Source organism: Battus philenor, unplaced genomic scaffold (genome assembly GCF_028537555.1).
Source record: "Battus philenor isolate CCGP_79_NKW_IND1 unplaced genomic scaffold, ilBatPhil1.0.hap1 SCAF_22, whole genome shotgun sequence".
Taxonomy (NCBI): domain Eukaryota; kingdom Metazoa; phylum Arthropoda; class Insecta; order Lepidoptera; family Papilionidae; genus Battus; species Battus philenor.
The window spans coordinates 3,092,983-3,108,572 of NW_027181685.1; the positions used below are offsets into that span (position 1 = coordinate 3,092,983).

The 15,590-nt window shown below is 36.6% G+C and overlaps 1 protein-coding gene across 1 annotated transcript in view; it reads right to left on the bottom strand.

Annotated features, from left to right (window-relative positions):
* Positions 1–333: 333 nt before the first annotated feature.
* Positions 334–15,590, bottom strand: part of LOC137923641 (bridge-like lipid transfer protein family member 3B) — a 37,823-nt gene continuing 22,566 nt past the window's right edge. The window contains exons 15-28 of the mRNA XM_068766862.1: positions 15,143–15,257; positions 14,251–14,385; positions 13,773–13,942; positions 12,504–12,679; positions 11,681–11,817; positions 11,084–11,221; positions 9,875–10,043; positions 8,773–8,887; positions 8,051–8,185; positions 5,371–5,502; positions 4,443–4,586; positions 3,065–3,369; positions 2,471–2,582; positions 334–1,368 (exon numbers count right to left, since the gene is read on the bottom strand). Of these exons, the coding sequence (XP_068622963.1) occupies positions 1,336–1,368; positions 2,471–2,582; positions 3,065–3,369; positions 4,443–4,586; positions 5,371–5,502; positions 8,051–8,185; positions 8,773–8,887; positions 9,875–10,043; positions 11,084–11,221; positions 11,681–11,817; positions 12,504–12,679; positions 13,773–13,942; positions 14,251–14,385; positions 15,143–15,257 (2,016 nt within the window). The 3' untranslated portion in view covers positions 334–1,335. The remainder of the gene's footprint in view (positions 1,369–2,470; positions 2,583–3,064; positions 3,370–4,442; positions 4,587–5,370; positions 5,503–8,050; positions 8,186–8,772; positions 8,888–9,874; positions 10,044–11,083; positions 11,222–11,680; positions 11,818–12,503; positions 12,680–13,772; positions 13,943–14,250; positions 14,386–15,142; positions 15,258–15,590) is intronic.

The window sequence follows — 15,590 nt, forward strand, 5'->3', positions numbered from 1 at the left end:
CTTCTCCCCCCTATAACGCGATAAACCCGGCACACGCGCGGTAAATCCATAGATTGCCGAAAATACGTCTCTATTCAAACCTACATACAATCATTCTATATTACTGATTTGTTAATTCTCAAATACATAGCTTCCTCATTATCATTTGTTTTGTAAGCACCGAATATAGAATTCAAGGCTTAATAAATATTAAGTACCTTTTATATTAATCAATCGAATATCATTAAAAAATAAACTAACGTACAGAATAAACAAAAAAAGCACCAAATAAAAATTAATATTTAGAAAAATTCATATATTTTTATAGATTCGCCATTCACTAACATAAGGCTTTAATGTTAAGGTCCAAATTGGTATAATTCGTCTAATACACGTGATATATGTTTTTTTATCCGATATTCAATAAAGACCAATTATGATTGATCTTTAGAAATGTCACTTATACGTAATATGTACAAGGGCCTATATCATTAAAATACGGTTCATTTAAATTGCTTTTCTCGCCGTTCATAGAACTATAAATATGCAATATATCTTTCGCCGATTAAAAAAGAGAGTTTCGACTCCTTAAAATGTTATATACATGTGAAATAATTATATGATGTTCTTTTTTATGACAATCTTTACAGTTATAAATGCAAATAGCTGTTTTCCACTGTCCCTTTAACAGATAATTTTAAAAAGCAAGAAAAGGATCAATATTTAGCCACTTCCGCACATGCAATTCCGCATGTTGACAAATGCGCATGCGGCAAACAATGCGAATTACACAACTACCACCGTTAAATCATCCAATACGTGTTTCAACCCTCCACGGGGCATCTTCAGGAGTTATGTTACACCGATTAGCGCCAAACACAGAGTGTTGGAGTGACTAAATATTGGTCCTTTTCTTGCTTAGGATGGACTTCCGCAAAATAACGCCTGATTCCATTAAAATTTTTAAAAAGGTTTTCATTAAGTCGCTTTACTCGTCAACAGAATTGTAAATCTGCAGTGATTTGTTTCGACGTTTATAAAAGGCAGTGTCGACTAGAGGTAAAGAACTTGAAGTTTTTAACTGGTACATAAATTTATAGATAAATATGAAACATTTAATGCCTCTCCCAACGACTGTTATCAAGGAATCAGTTTCCACTGTACATTTATAAAAAGTACAGGTCGTTCTTACATATAAATATACATATATAAGCATGCCGCCGCAAGCGTTGCAGAAGTGGGCGTGGCGCGATGTGTTAAGGGGCGTGGCCAGGACTCGAGGGTACATTAACATCGGCGGTCGCCGCAGCACGCCGTGCAGTCTAGACAGCACTGCGGCGCAGCGCCACGCGACCGCTACCTTTTCCCGCGACAACCACTCAGCTGCTCCTGCAATAAACACCCATACCAATTTATCCGTATGTTCTTTTGAAAAAATTCTGAACATAAGGACTGAATACAAAACGCACAAAACAGGTTTTAATATAGCTGATTATCCTGGCGTTTCCTCCACCACTTCTTCCAGCGATATCGCTTGCAGTCGTAGTAGTAATATCTGCCAGGAAATAATAACAGACTACTTCATGATATGGCTATCTCGAGCGCGAGTGATACCCTAAGCTTAGGTCTCCCATCAGGTGCCATTTGCTATGTCATTCCATAGATCCGCCCGCCTAAGCAATCTGAAGGCTCTTCATGGGTCTCCCGAGATTAGTTACTAAAACAAAGTTAAGATTAAAGCATCTTTCGCGCTCTGACTCTAAAGCCCGCGAAATTTGTAGATGCCTATATAGTAACAGTATAAATCTATGCTAAAAAATCTCAATTACTTGAAGTTATGTACTTAATAAATTGTTATACGCCATCGACCCATCTGAAAGATGGTGGATCGTGTATGTTACTATCATTATCCTGATCCACCAGTTTCGTGGTTAATAACTGTAACTCAGCCTTTAGTTGTGAATTCGATTCCTAGCTGACGCATATGGTGAATTTTATATGTACTTCTCTGCCTATATAAGGCGAAAGAAAGAATCGTTAATCCAGCATGATATAGAACCAAAACCCTAAGGACAAGAAGCATAGAAAGGAAGATATTAGGACATATAAGAAGCACATAGAAGAAGGAGATTACGGTATAATGAGAAGCACAGAGTGGCACAGGTAGATTACGTCATATAACAAATACAGAGAAGGAGTAGATTACAGCACAAGAAGCACAGAGAAGGAGCAGATTGCAGCACGTAAGAAGCACGGAGAGGGAGATAATTACGGTATATAAGAAGCACAGAGAGAGAATAGATAACGCAACAGAGAGGTAAATGTTTACGGCACGTAAGAAGCACAGAGAGACAGTTGATTACAACACATAAGAACACAGAGGGGCAATAGAATATGGCACATAAGAAGCACAGAGAGGGAGAAGATTACAGCCCATAAACTATCTTGAGATGGTGTGTCTCAGTTGTAGGAACATTACAACTACACATACCTGTAGAACGCGCACGGCATCCAGCAGTTCCTGCTTGTCAGCCAGCAGGCTTGCCGCTTCCTGCTGCGCCGCATGGACACACTGCTTAAGCACCGAAGCTTCTTCCACTTTTCTGTAATCATTTTACATCAAACTAAAAAAACCCATCAAAAACTAAATCATAAAGGAGATTCTCTTCATTTATTTTATTGAATTTCAATTTATAAAACGTAGGATCTACTACTCTCTAGTAATATATAGCAACTTCTGCTATGCAGCAGTAGTCGTGCAATAAAGGGCACCGCCCGCCAGCCCGCTGATAAATGCGCGTGCGGCAAACAATGCGAATTACACAACTACCACCGTTAAATCACTCACATGTTTCACCCCTCCTCGGGGCATCCTCAGGAGTAATGTTACACCGATTAGTGCCAAACACCGAGTGGTGGCACACACGTGGTGGAAGTAGCTGTACATTAGTCTTTTTCTTACTTAGGATGGATTTCCGCAAAGTAACGCCTGGATCCATTTGATATGTAGGGTCTACACATGCAGTGCCTTTACTTCATAGTGATTTTTTTTATTATAAGTTTATAAACTTTTTAAACAACTCACGCTCTTAATTCTCTATTATCCTCCGCTATCCTGGCGAGCGTAACGAGACGTTTCCTTAGTTCCTCATTCTCCTTACTGAGCTGATCGATCTTCTCGGCAGCTTCGTCATGCTGAGGAACAGGCGTGGCCGGTGACGTCACCGTAGAGGGAGTGGACAACGGAGGGCCGAGGTATACGACACCGGTGGAGTCGCGTGTCAGACGCAAGGAACTGAGGTCCACATCCAGCGGCTGCGGCGGAGGAGAAGAGATGGAGCGAGTTGGTCGGTCTTCGATTAAGTGGAGTTTCACATTCTCTATCAGTACCTGGAAAACGAGGTTAAATATTCAATATTAATCTACTACAATAATTAAAATTATTATTGAATATGAACTTTATATTCTACGTGCTTTAAGTAGCTAGTAATAGCATAAGACAGCGGATTGATTTTTTATATTATTTCGCACAAAATAGTAGAACTTACAATTTTTTTTTTCATTAACATATTTAATAGAGAAATGGTTCATTCATTCATTCATTCGTTCAGATAGACGGTGTTGTAAGGCATAGGCCTTCTTCAAAGATCGCGCTGTCCGAATGCAGCGACTTCTTATGACTAAATTACATCTTCGACCCATTTAGTAAGACCTCACCCACGCCGCGTCTAGCTCTAGCTCGTCGGCTGCACAAGCAATGTTCCCCGACCACTGCCACTTCAGATGGGAAATTTTTCGAGCTACGTCAGTGATTTTAGTGGAGCAAATGTTAAGAGCTGTGGATTAAGATCGCAGGTTTGCGGTTTGCTAAGAGTCCTGGACAGGCAAGAAATATCACCATCTATTAATATATAATCGATGTAATTATTAGAAATAAAAAAGGGATGTGCACCGCCCGCCAGCCTTCTGATAAATGCACATGCGGCAAACAATGCGAATTACACAACTACCACCGTGAGCCTCACTCTGTGTTTAACACTGGTCGGTGTAACATTGCTCTTGAGGATACCCTGTGAAGGGGTGAAATACGTGTTGAATAAATTAACGGTGGTAGTTCTTCATTGAACGACTACTGCTGCAAAGCGGAAGTAGCTATATATCAGTCCCTTTTTTATTTCTAATAATTACATCGATTATGTATTAATAGATACTTCATGCCTGCCAAGGCCTCTTGGCAAACCGCAAACCTGCGATCTTAGTCCACAGCTCTTTATTAGTCCTTTTCTTACTTAGGATGGATTTCCGCAAAGTAACGCCTGAATCTATTAGGTAATTATTAGAGCTGTGGGTTGCTAATTGAACTGTTTATTATAGGTTGTAAGATCGATAACTCCTAATCATTCATAACCCGTTCTTTACCAAATGTCTAAGTCTTCTGAAGTAAGTATTGTACAATATGTTACCTCCAACGGCATGGGCGGAGCTATGATCTCGTCCTCAATGAACTCGGCTAACGCCAGAACCGTGCTCATGTTGAGGGCGATACTCAGGTCACGCACTCGCGCCTCCAACAACTCCTCGTATGACGCCAGGACCGACGCCTCTCCCTGCAACACAAAAAATAATTCTAAGTAAGAAAAAGACCAATATTTAGCCACTTCCGCACATGCAGTGGTAGTCGTGCAACAAAGTGCACCGCTCGCCCGATTACTGTGATGTGTGAGTGATTTGACGGTGGCAGTTGCGTAGTTCGCATTGTTTGCCGCATGCGCATTTGTCAGCAGGCTAGCCGGGCGGTGGCCAAATATTGGTCCTTTTCTTACTTAGGATGGACTTCCGCTAGGTAACGCCTGATTCCATTAAATAAAAAATAATTCTACATTGTTCATATGAATTTAGTAAGTATTGCTTAGTGGTCAATAAAAATCTTTAAATCTTTTAAACCTTTGTAAGAATAATTTTTTTTTTTATTAAAATGCGACAGGCTATTAAGTTTTAGTTGTACAAAGTCTGTGAAGACAGAACGTTATCATCATACAGATATACGCCCACTATAAACCATAGGAATAGCCCAAATTTAATTTTAATATATAGTAATATGAATTTTTAAAACGCTTATTCTTATTATATGTTCAATACCTTATTTATTATATATGGTTAGTTTTTGAAGTGTGTACCACACATAAATTGACGTTGAATTTTGTTATTATGTATACTGAAATTTAAAAAAAAAAATTATTGTTCTTTCATTGAATACAGATATATGTTAATAACACTGAACTGTTTTTATAACTGTCCACTTAAAAAACTAATGATCCAAAAATAGAACTCTTTAATAATCTGTTTATTTCGGTAATTTATTTTCGCAAATAATTTACTTAAAGGGGATACCTTCTCGTCGTTGGTTGGAGACAGTTCATTCCTTATCAATCTGAAGGCTACATTCGTAATGTCCCTGGTCTTCAATTCCGTTTCGTCTACCACAGGTTCCGTCCACGCTCGGGCACGCATGGAGAATTTGTTCTACGAGACATTTAACAAATAATTTAAATAAACATAACCCAATCAAACAAAATGTCTACTATAATCAATCTATCTGTCGCGATAATGTATATATACGTATAGCATGCATAATATTCTACATAAGCATATTTTTAAAAATAAGTGCTTCTTGCTATAGAAGAATAATTTTTTTTAAAGAATTTTAAATAATTACTCTCCTTTTATTCTTAAAGAAGTGCGGATATAATTTTAAATATAACAAAAAACAATTAAAAAATAAAATATACATAAATAGACAAGAATTTTTCGTGGCGAAAGAAAGGAAAATAAAATTTAAAATACATGTCCTTTAAAAATAATAAAAATATTTAAAAATTTTAGTAATATTATAAATTGCTACAATATAGATTGATTACAAATCAAAAAGGCCAAAGCTTTAGCCGGAGCTTGCTTTGTGTTAATATGCTGATAAAAAAACATGCATATAGCTGATGTTTACAAAATGTGTATTAAACAGTGTGATAAATATAAATAAATATCTGAATAACAACAACATTAAATCACCGTTTACCCAATTTCTATATTCCATTAGTTTACTTAATGAGTGGTGGTAGCCCAGCATTAGAGGACTGAGACTTGCGACCGTAGAGCGCGGGTTCGATTCTCTATACAATCTTACTTTACACTTTGTGCATTAAAAATATAAGATTGCCACTCACAAACAAGTTTCCAAAGGATGGGCAGCAGCATTTTCTGCGTACCATGATACCACACTGCGATCGCTTAAGCGTGGTATTATATTGTATCTCCCATAGAAATCTTTGGTGGAAACCTATGGTTTTTGGTAAAATTTCTTATCATTAGGCTTTTTTATTAAAACCATTTCACTTAACCAGTCTTGTTCAACGCAGATGTAAATGAACTGATTCTATTTATTTAACAAACAGATCTCTTGCCACTAATTTTAGCTACCTTTTGTGGAAACATTATATTTAATGATATATCTTCTCAAATTAGTCTTCGTGGTTTTAATACCCAAAGAATAAACAACTCATTTCGTTCATTCTTTGTAGTGAATGAACACTGAATGAATATTTATTTATATATGACCATAACTGTTATATTATATGACTAAAGTACGGCTTCTTTCTACTAATATGTAGCTTAACAATTTATTTAATCGTAGTACACTTGTGTCAATATTTAAAAGTCATTTCACACCTGTTATTAAGTGTCACTGTGTATAATGTTATTCACTACGCGGAAGCTAATAATGCTAAAAAGGATATAGTTTTCAAGCGAATAAAGCACTTATGTCTGTGTAGTAAGGTATATATTTAAAATACTTGATAAACAGCAAAGCAATTCCGGCAAAATACGTTTTGTCAGTCGCACGCCTACAAGTTTATTTTGTGTTTATTATTGTTTTAAATGAATATTTTAGATATTGACGTTATAAGCAGTAAGAGAATGTTTCCATACCAAATTAAGTTTTGATAAGACAGTTATATAACTACGCATTAGACGATTTTTTTTTAATTTCTTTATACGGGACAGAAACATCCTCAAGCACAGCCACTCATTCACAGACAAACCCCCTTGGCTACGACACATAACCTCTACAAACTATTCCGCACTCAACATAGTATGATACCACTACATCGTGTTCGTGACGCGGCGAAATTACCGTATATATATAGAGAATACCTTGAGTCGAATCTTTCGGTCGCGAGCCGAGCGGGCGGGAGTTGCCATAGAGAAAAAAAAAACACACACGTAGACAACAGAGTAAAAAAAAACGGTTGCATTCCATTTTCGAAATTTGACATTTTTTAAAATATAAATGGTCACGATAATACGAATGGAATGTGAACTGGAAACGGTCATGCAGATAACAATCGCTACTATATCGCTATATTCGTTGATAATTTAATAATATTACATAGCATATCAATATGTATATATAATCTTAATAATAATTAACCAATATAACGACACGGAAGCGTGGGATACTTTGATGAGAACGACAAGAGAGAAAACGATACGATACGCATATGTTAAACATGCTAGGAGAACAAATGTTTACAAATCACTTGAAAACTCAATATAACTCAAAACAACTGGTGCAAAGGATCACTGTGTCATATAATGTAGTTGTACAAGTATATAATGTAACCATGTATAATGAACTCCAGTGTAATTCTTACTATGATTTGATATTTTAAAGTGTACGCGTAAATGCAAGTCACTTAAAATGTAAGCGATAGTAGTGGGGATACAAACGTCAGGCCATCTGTCCTTAAATATATCGTGTGCGTCTCACTAATCGCACAATTCCCCGTCCCGCTCAGATACCAAAACGGTTACTTGCACTTTCGCGTACACCACAACATTCGTCTCTCGTGAATAATTTCAATTTGCAATATATATTCTCGTTAAATTAATCAAAATGATTTTATAATAATTTATTTTAATATGTATATACAATGCTGATAAATAAATAATGCGAGTGTAGATTAATGAGTCTTATTGTCGAGAGTTCAAATTCGTACAATGATTTAATAGTCACCTGGAACTCGTCCCAGGGTATGGAGGAGCATTCGTCAGTGCTGAGATCGTCGGCTGCGAAACGCAGGCACGACTTTCCGCTGGTGCTCTGCTGCACCAGGTGGATGTTGTTCAGACGCCACGTGCACGTCGAGATCTTTTACACAGATAATAAATGTATAATGAATTCATCACCATGGCATCAGGCGATACGCCAACTGCAAGGCAAGCTTCTCAAGCTTCCCCCAGACATCGGCACGATGACCGGGATTGTTCTACATAGACCATTTCTTCACCACCGTGATCGGCCTTTTCTTCAACATTCTGATGTAAAAACATTTAGAGTGATACCTTAAAAAATTAATCACTTTTAAGACCCTATAAGTGTTTTTATGTGCAGATAAATAAATCAAATTACGAAGACCTTTCACAGATAACATATATACATTTTAAAACCAAGATAAAACAAAGTACTTCTTCACTAACTAAAAATATTTCTTATGTCTGGTAAATTCAGCAGACGCGAATTCTTGGCATTTCATGGATTGCCGTGCCGGTACCGGGTCTATCAGGAAAGAGATATTTAGTTGAACGAATGTAACCAGTAAATCCAGCAGTTGAAGTAGCAGTCCAACAGAAGAGATGCCCACTGGCTGACTTAAGTTGCTAGACGCATGACACTTCCAACTGGTTCTATTGAAAATCTACGGAGGAGTCATACTTCACATGATGATGATAACTCACCAAATCGCGTCTCCTACATGAGCTGGTGACTGAGTGATCGCTGGGTGATGATGAACGCTCCACCACTTCAGCTGCCACTTCTACCCCGCTAGACATACGTCCATGCTCGAACTCCCTAAAAATTAAACCGCATATCATATTTATAAGTACAATTTGTTCCTACTTCAAAATGCATATACTACCTAAAAGATGCAATAAAAATGTTAATACCAACTTTTTATAGCGCCATCTGGCGATAACTAACGAGGTTCAACATTAGAGAGAAAATTAATTAAATATAAATAAACATAGAATGTTCGTATTTTATTTTCCGTTTTATTCAGTTATTAACTTTTAGATATATGGTAGCGAGTTATGGCCAGAACTATGATGTATACTTAATTTTGTACTTTGTTAAATAAAACTTATGTATACTTAATTATTTCGCTGTTGGCGCATATATGTAGTTTAACGTGCAACAGTAATGATCATATGTCTTAAAACAAGAAGAAACTCTCTAACTTCTTAACACATTAAAGGCGTGAGTCGTAGTACTACGATTTATCTCATAAATCGGTTCATTGAACTCGGCACCATAAACTCCACGATTTAAAACCGATGCGCCTTGACGTCATTCGCTAGACATCAAAAGGAACAACTCAATTTGTATAAATAATAAGGGTAAAAAGCTATATAGCCAATGCACTGCGTTGTTTGTGCAGCACATAAAAAAATTGACTTGCTTCAAACCTCTTCACCGTGACGAGTGTTAACAATATTTGTCACGCTCATAAAAGTTGCTAGATTTTTCATTTTTTACAATAAGTGTTCAATTAATTTTTAATAGTTTTTGTATTAGTTTTAAGCATAAAAATTTTTTTAAGTCTAAATTTTTTAATGATTATACAAAATATCGCCCGCTTTAGGACGATATTTTGTATAATCATAAAAAAATCGAAAGACGAGGCGGTGCGGTCGCTGCGTTACCTAGCATACTTTCGTCAAGATCCCCTGTTACCCTTATTGGGAACCTGGAGGGAAGGCCTAAGTTCAGCAGCAGACGTGTTAAGGTTGAAATAATGATGATAACATCCACTCTGATGACGGGTGTTTAGTGAATTACCGGAAGGCAACATCGGCGTCATCGGGAGACTCAGCTGCAAGCCCCACCAGTACGTAGCGTTCGCTGTCAGAGCTGGCAGTTGACGCGGCGTCACTCCGCGAGTCGTCCCGGCCGAGTGCGTCGAATGACGTCACCAGTGACGTCAAACCACGACGCATAGACGAGAAACCTGGAGAAATAGAAATAAAATAAATAAATTTTGGCAAATTATATTCACATCAAGGAGATGGTAATAATTGTATAAAAAATGAAAACATGTCAACTTTGTAAATAAATAAGAAATAAGAAAGGAAGGTATATTTAGTTATTATCAATCCTTCATTACATATAATCGTTGTGTAGAGGTGATATATATATATGATTAGCTGTCACTATACATTTTGTACTGCTAGAAGTTTTTATCCTGTTGCATTCAATCAGGAGAAATAAGTTAATGTAATATATTTCAGACAGATTACTTTATTTATTGACCAAATGTAAAATCCATAATTTTGCGATAGGAAAATACGAATGCAGTCGTAAAACTAAAATATTAATTTGCAGGGCGTGAACTGCTAAACGCGCGAAGTTCATAGTGAACTGTCAGATGCTCAGATATAAAAGCCATTATTTTTTGTAATAAATATTTTGATTTTAGTTTCAATTGATTATCTGTTGTACATCAATAGTGAAAGAAATTGGGACGCATAAAAGAGGTAAAATTTCCTTCAGACAATCATTATTTTTCAGTTTATATTACCTTATACTAAATATTTAATGGAATCAGGCGTTACCTTGCGGAAGTCCATTCTAAGTAAGAAAAGGACCAATATTTAGCCACTTCCGCACATGCAGTAGTAGTCGTGCAACAAAGTGCACCGCCCGCCAGCCCGCTGATAAATGTGCATGCGGCAAACAATGCGAACTACACAATTGCCAGCGTTAAATCACTCAACACGTGTTTCACCTCTCCACGGGGCATCTTCAGGAGTTATGTTACATCGATTAGTGCCAAATACATAATCTGTGTACCACTGCATGTGCGGAAGTGGCTAAATATTGGTCTTTTTCTTACCTTATACTGAATAAGTTATATCCCACAGACCTTACAAACACGATTTTGAAAACTTCGATAAATTGTCAATAGTCTAGCTATATAGGTCGTTTATAATCACTAAAAGGTAAGTAAAAATCAGTCCGTTAAATCAGTCTAAACGTTGTAAAACTGACCACCAAAACTCATGCCGGGACTGGGTGGAACCTCTTCAGCGGGTAGTGGTTGCGCGCTGCATACTTCGATGGGCGCAGGGAGAGTTACCACTGCACTGTCCCGGTCTTGCATAGATGGCGCCATCGTTGCTTCGGATCCTGAACACAATATTTTATGTGAAAATTATTTAATGCTACCAGAGGTATAAAATAGTCATCACTGAGTAACGAATATATACTTATATACATTTAATATAATATAGTACTTTGATTTTAGATACATTAGAGATAAAATGATTATTCACTTTTTGGTACAGACATAGTCAAAATATTTAGAGATATTAATAGATATTACGACGTTTTATGTCACTTAATAGTATATATGAAGAATTTAAATGTAAAAAATATTATAGTACCAAATTCTCTTTAGATAAAACATATGGATGAAATATTAAAACCAACATAATGATGGGCTTCTATAGGATATTTTTTTCCTTTTGTTTATTTAAAGGCTTTAAATTAAAAGATCACAGGAAATCTCTGGGTGCGGGCAACTTAATGTCTATCGGGTGTTAAATGTATATATATATATAAATATGGATAAATGTGACACTATACCCATTTTAAGATCTTGGAGGCTGGATGAATCCAGAGGTACACTGTCCAAATCTCTGGAGGACTCTTGACCTGGACAGCTGGACGGCAACACCAAGGTGAGTTCCACAGCCGGTACTACCAAACCCACGACTATTAATCTGTAAATGTGTAATGCAAGTAAACATTAAGTTATGCTGCGGTAAAATGTAAATCATGAACGCTTTTGTAGGTAATTCGCGATGACATATTTTAAAACAATTCTCTTTGAACCACAATCAAGTGTTATTAGATCAAATACATATGTAAATTATTAATGAATATTGCAGAATTGTTAAAGAATCACAAGAATATTTGTAATATGTTATATATATTTTTCCTTAATAATAAAAACAAATATGCAAATCAGAAAAACAAAAACGCCTGTCTATGGCTGTCAAACATTTACGTCTATAAAAAAAAACAATGGCGAGTTAAGGTAATGTTGGTTAATCTCATTATTAAAACATGACATGACACAAAATAGATAATTAATATATGTAATGAATCGTTGTTTATTATTAATTATTTCTACTTTTGGACTGTAGCAATGGTAGCCCAGTGGTAGAGGAGAGGACCTGTGATCGTAGGTCGCGCATTCGATTCCCAGAATATAATCTTTCCAAAGAATGGGCAACAACATCCCCTGCGTACCATAGTACCACATTGCGATTGCTAACCTGCCTCCCAAGTGTGGCTATTATAGTATAACACCCCCGTATATATCCTTAGGCAAATAATACTGAATGTCTGTTATGACAGTTAGTTATTATTATATGTATATTTATTGGATTGTATTCTTATTTACCCTTCATCCCCTTCAGGCTGCCTGGCAGCGTCGTGCGACAGCCAGGCCAGCATTTCAGATACGCGCTCCATTTGTCTCAACAAGAACAAGAGCTGGTAGTGGTTCAGCTGCAACCCCGCTAGTCCACACGTGCGACCAATCACCCATATCCGGGAAAATCCCTCGTCGAAGTACATCTGTTAGATGAAATGATACATTATGTAAGAAACTAACTATTTACTTTACACTAAGATACGAAGGAAGTGACAGAATTTTTTTAACTAAATATTTAGGACTATTTTCTTCTTTCAATTTTAATGAAAGAAAAATAGCTAAACCCAAAAAATAAATATTAACACTCGAGCCATAATATATTTTATATTTAGTCTTACATACAAGTTCTAGTAATTCTTCGGAACATTAAGTAATCTCAAACTTTAAAAATCGCATTTATATTAATTCTAGTATATAATTAAAGCAGGAAATATAATTTTAAAGCATCCAAACATCAAAATTTATATACATTTTTTTACAATTGCATGTAATGGTCTTCTATGGAAGAGGTTTAAGATGTGGCAAAAAAAAACACTCTTAGTTACTGGGTCAAACTAGATACAACCTCAATGTACTGCCTTCTTAATAGAATTACTTATATAGCAGCATGCACATCACAAATCTCTTTGGACATTTTCCTGCCATATTAACATCCGCTTTCATAAGCGACATCCTTTATTATCACTGTTTCCAACATTAATTATTAATTATAAAAAATACTCTAATTTAACCACATGATTTTAATGATTGCCAGTCATGAATTTGTGAAGAAATTCGTAGCACTAAGGTCATCGACGTGGCCCGAAGGATTGCTCGTCTGAAGTGGCTGTGGGCGTAGCACATCGATCTGCAACTTTTTTCGGTTGGGGCCGAAAGGTTCTCGAGTAGCGACCACCAGACGGTAGACGCTGGTAGGCCGCCCACTAGGATGGACTGACGACTTAGTTGAGGTAGCGAGAATTCGCTGAATGCGGGCAGCGAAACACCGCTCATCATGTAGATCTTTTGGGGGTGGGGCGAAGAGCTATGCCTTGCAGTTGGCGTTAATTGGCTGCAAAGAAGATGTTTACATGCATCGTGTTTTTGTTTAGGTTTTGTCATTTCACAACTTTCATTATTCTTTGTATCTAAGTTCGCCGCTGTGTGAATTGTCTGCTTTATTGTACTGTGTATGTTTTGTATTCCTTGATGAAGATCCTTGAGAAAATAAATAAATAAATATGATAGATGCTGTACCCATGCAGTGAGAGGCGTGGCGTCGAGCAGGGGTGCAGGCTTGTAGTTGGTAGCGCGTGCTCCACAGAAGTCTGCCCACAGGGGCTCCACGCGTGCACACCACACCGAACGATTCTCTCGCCACAACATCTCCGGTGTGATAGCCGTGCCGCGCTCTATGTCGTCCAAGTCTGTGAACACCCTCCACAGTAAATATTATGCTAATTGTATTACATACCAATTTTACACACACACACACATATATTTATATAAATATACTTTCTCAACTATTTTTAATATGTTTTATCAATACGTGAAATATAATTTAATTTTAAAGGTATAATAGTTAATATCACAATATTTATTGATCGATTTTTATGTCCTCACAGAAATTCCGATCCTGAGAAACCACTACCGTAGTTAAAAGATATAAAGGCTTATTATAATTTGAACAAGATTAGCAAATTGGTATCAATAATACGTAGTGAAATGCACGTACTGTCAGCATGTAATATGAATTGCTCGTGTATGGGGTCCTGGTCATCGGGGGCGCAGGGGAACTGGCCGCTGTGGGGCGAAGCCCGGCGTAGGGCAGCTATAATAGATGCTAAATCGGCGCGCGTACCCGCAGTATCTGTAAGTATATAGGCATACAATTTACTTTGGCGTAAATACTATTTTATACAATCATCTATAACATAAATTCTATTTTATACAATCTTTTATAGCGTAAACACTATTTTATATAACTTCTTATAGCGTAAACACTATTTTATATAATCTCCTAAAGCGTAAATATTATTTTTTACAATCTCATTTTGCGTAAATATAATTTTATAAAATCTTCTTTAGCATAGTCTTATTCTTATAAACAACTATAATTATAATGCCCAGTTTGCCTTACCTTGGTACCAGCGTATAGAATAGTTCCCACCGTCTTCTCCCGCATAAGACGACTAAAGCAAAAATATTCACGGAGCCTCTCTCGAAAATATTCCAAATAAACAAACTTCGCTTGCCAATTCGTATGCCAAGCGTGGCAAGAATCGGGAAAAATCGTGACCCCCCTCCCCCTTTATGCCGTGATAGGAATGTCCACCCATAAAGTGAATAGATGACCTTGACAAGATCCACGAAAGACGTATACACACCGCTTCTAAAGGAATGTATAGGAGGCCTTGCTCATGCAAAATGATAACGGTCATAATAACTTGCTCAGTCAAGACTTGAATGATAAGACTGGAGAACGAACTGAAGAACGAGAAGAAGAACTTTAAATTAAAAGTAAAATTAGCGAAGTTAATTGTTTTGGTTTTTCTTTACCGTTCGGGGATAATGGCGATATGGGTACCTACCCCTACAAATTCGTTCTAATGTACAAAACAACTCACTGGCTCGAGGAGATTCACGGACATTGGTAAACGTGGCCCTCGCAGTGCAAATGTGCAACTCCTTTGGACGATCCCTCTGTTGTGATACGTGTTCCGGTCCAGCCTCCAAAACTATCTGAAACGAAACAATTATGCTTTTCGAGTAAACGTTATTATAATTATTTATGAATAAATCTTTGGAATATACAAGTTTAAATACTATGGATTATAATTCCATAATCTGTTTTCAAAATAGTAGTGCTATTTGGTAATTGTATGAGAGTGCCATTATGAAGATTTCAGAACTCTAAAATCGGCAATTTATCTCTTTCTCATATTAAACTATTTCAAAATATGTTTAATATAAATATGTTTAGAAATGAATGTTCTAGTTTAAAATTATAAATGTTTGTTTTTGTTCAAAAGATACACACTCCATAATTTCTTATTACTTCTTCCCAGTTGGTGG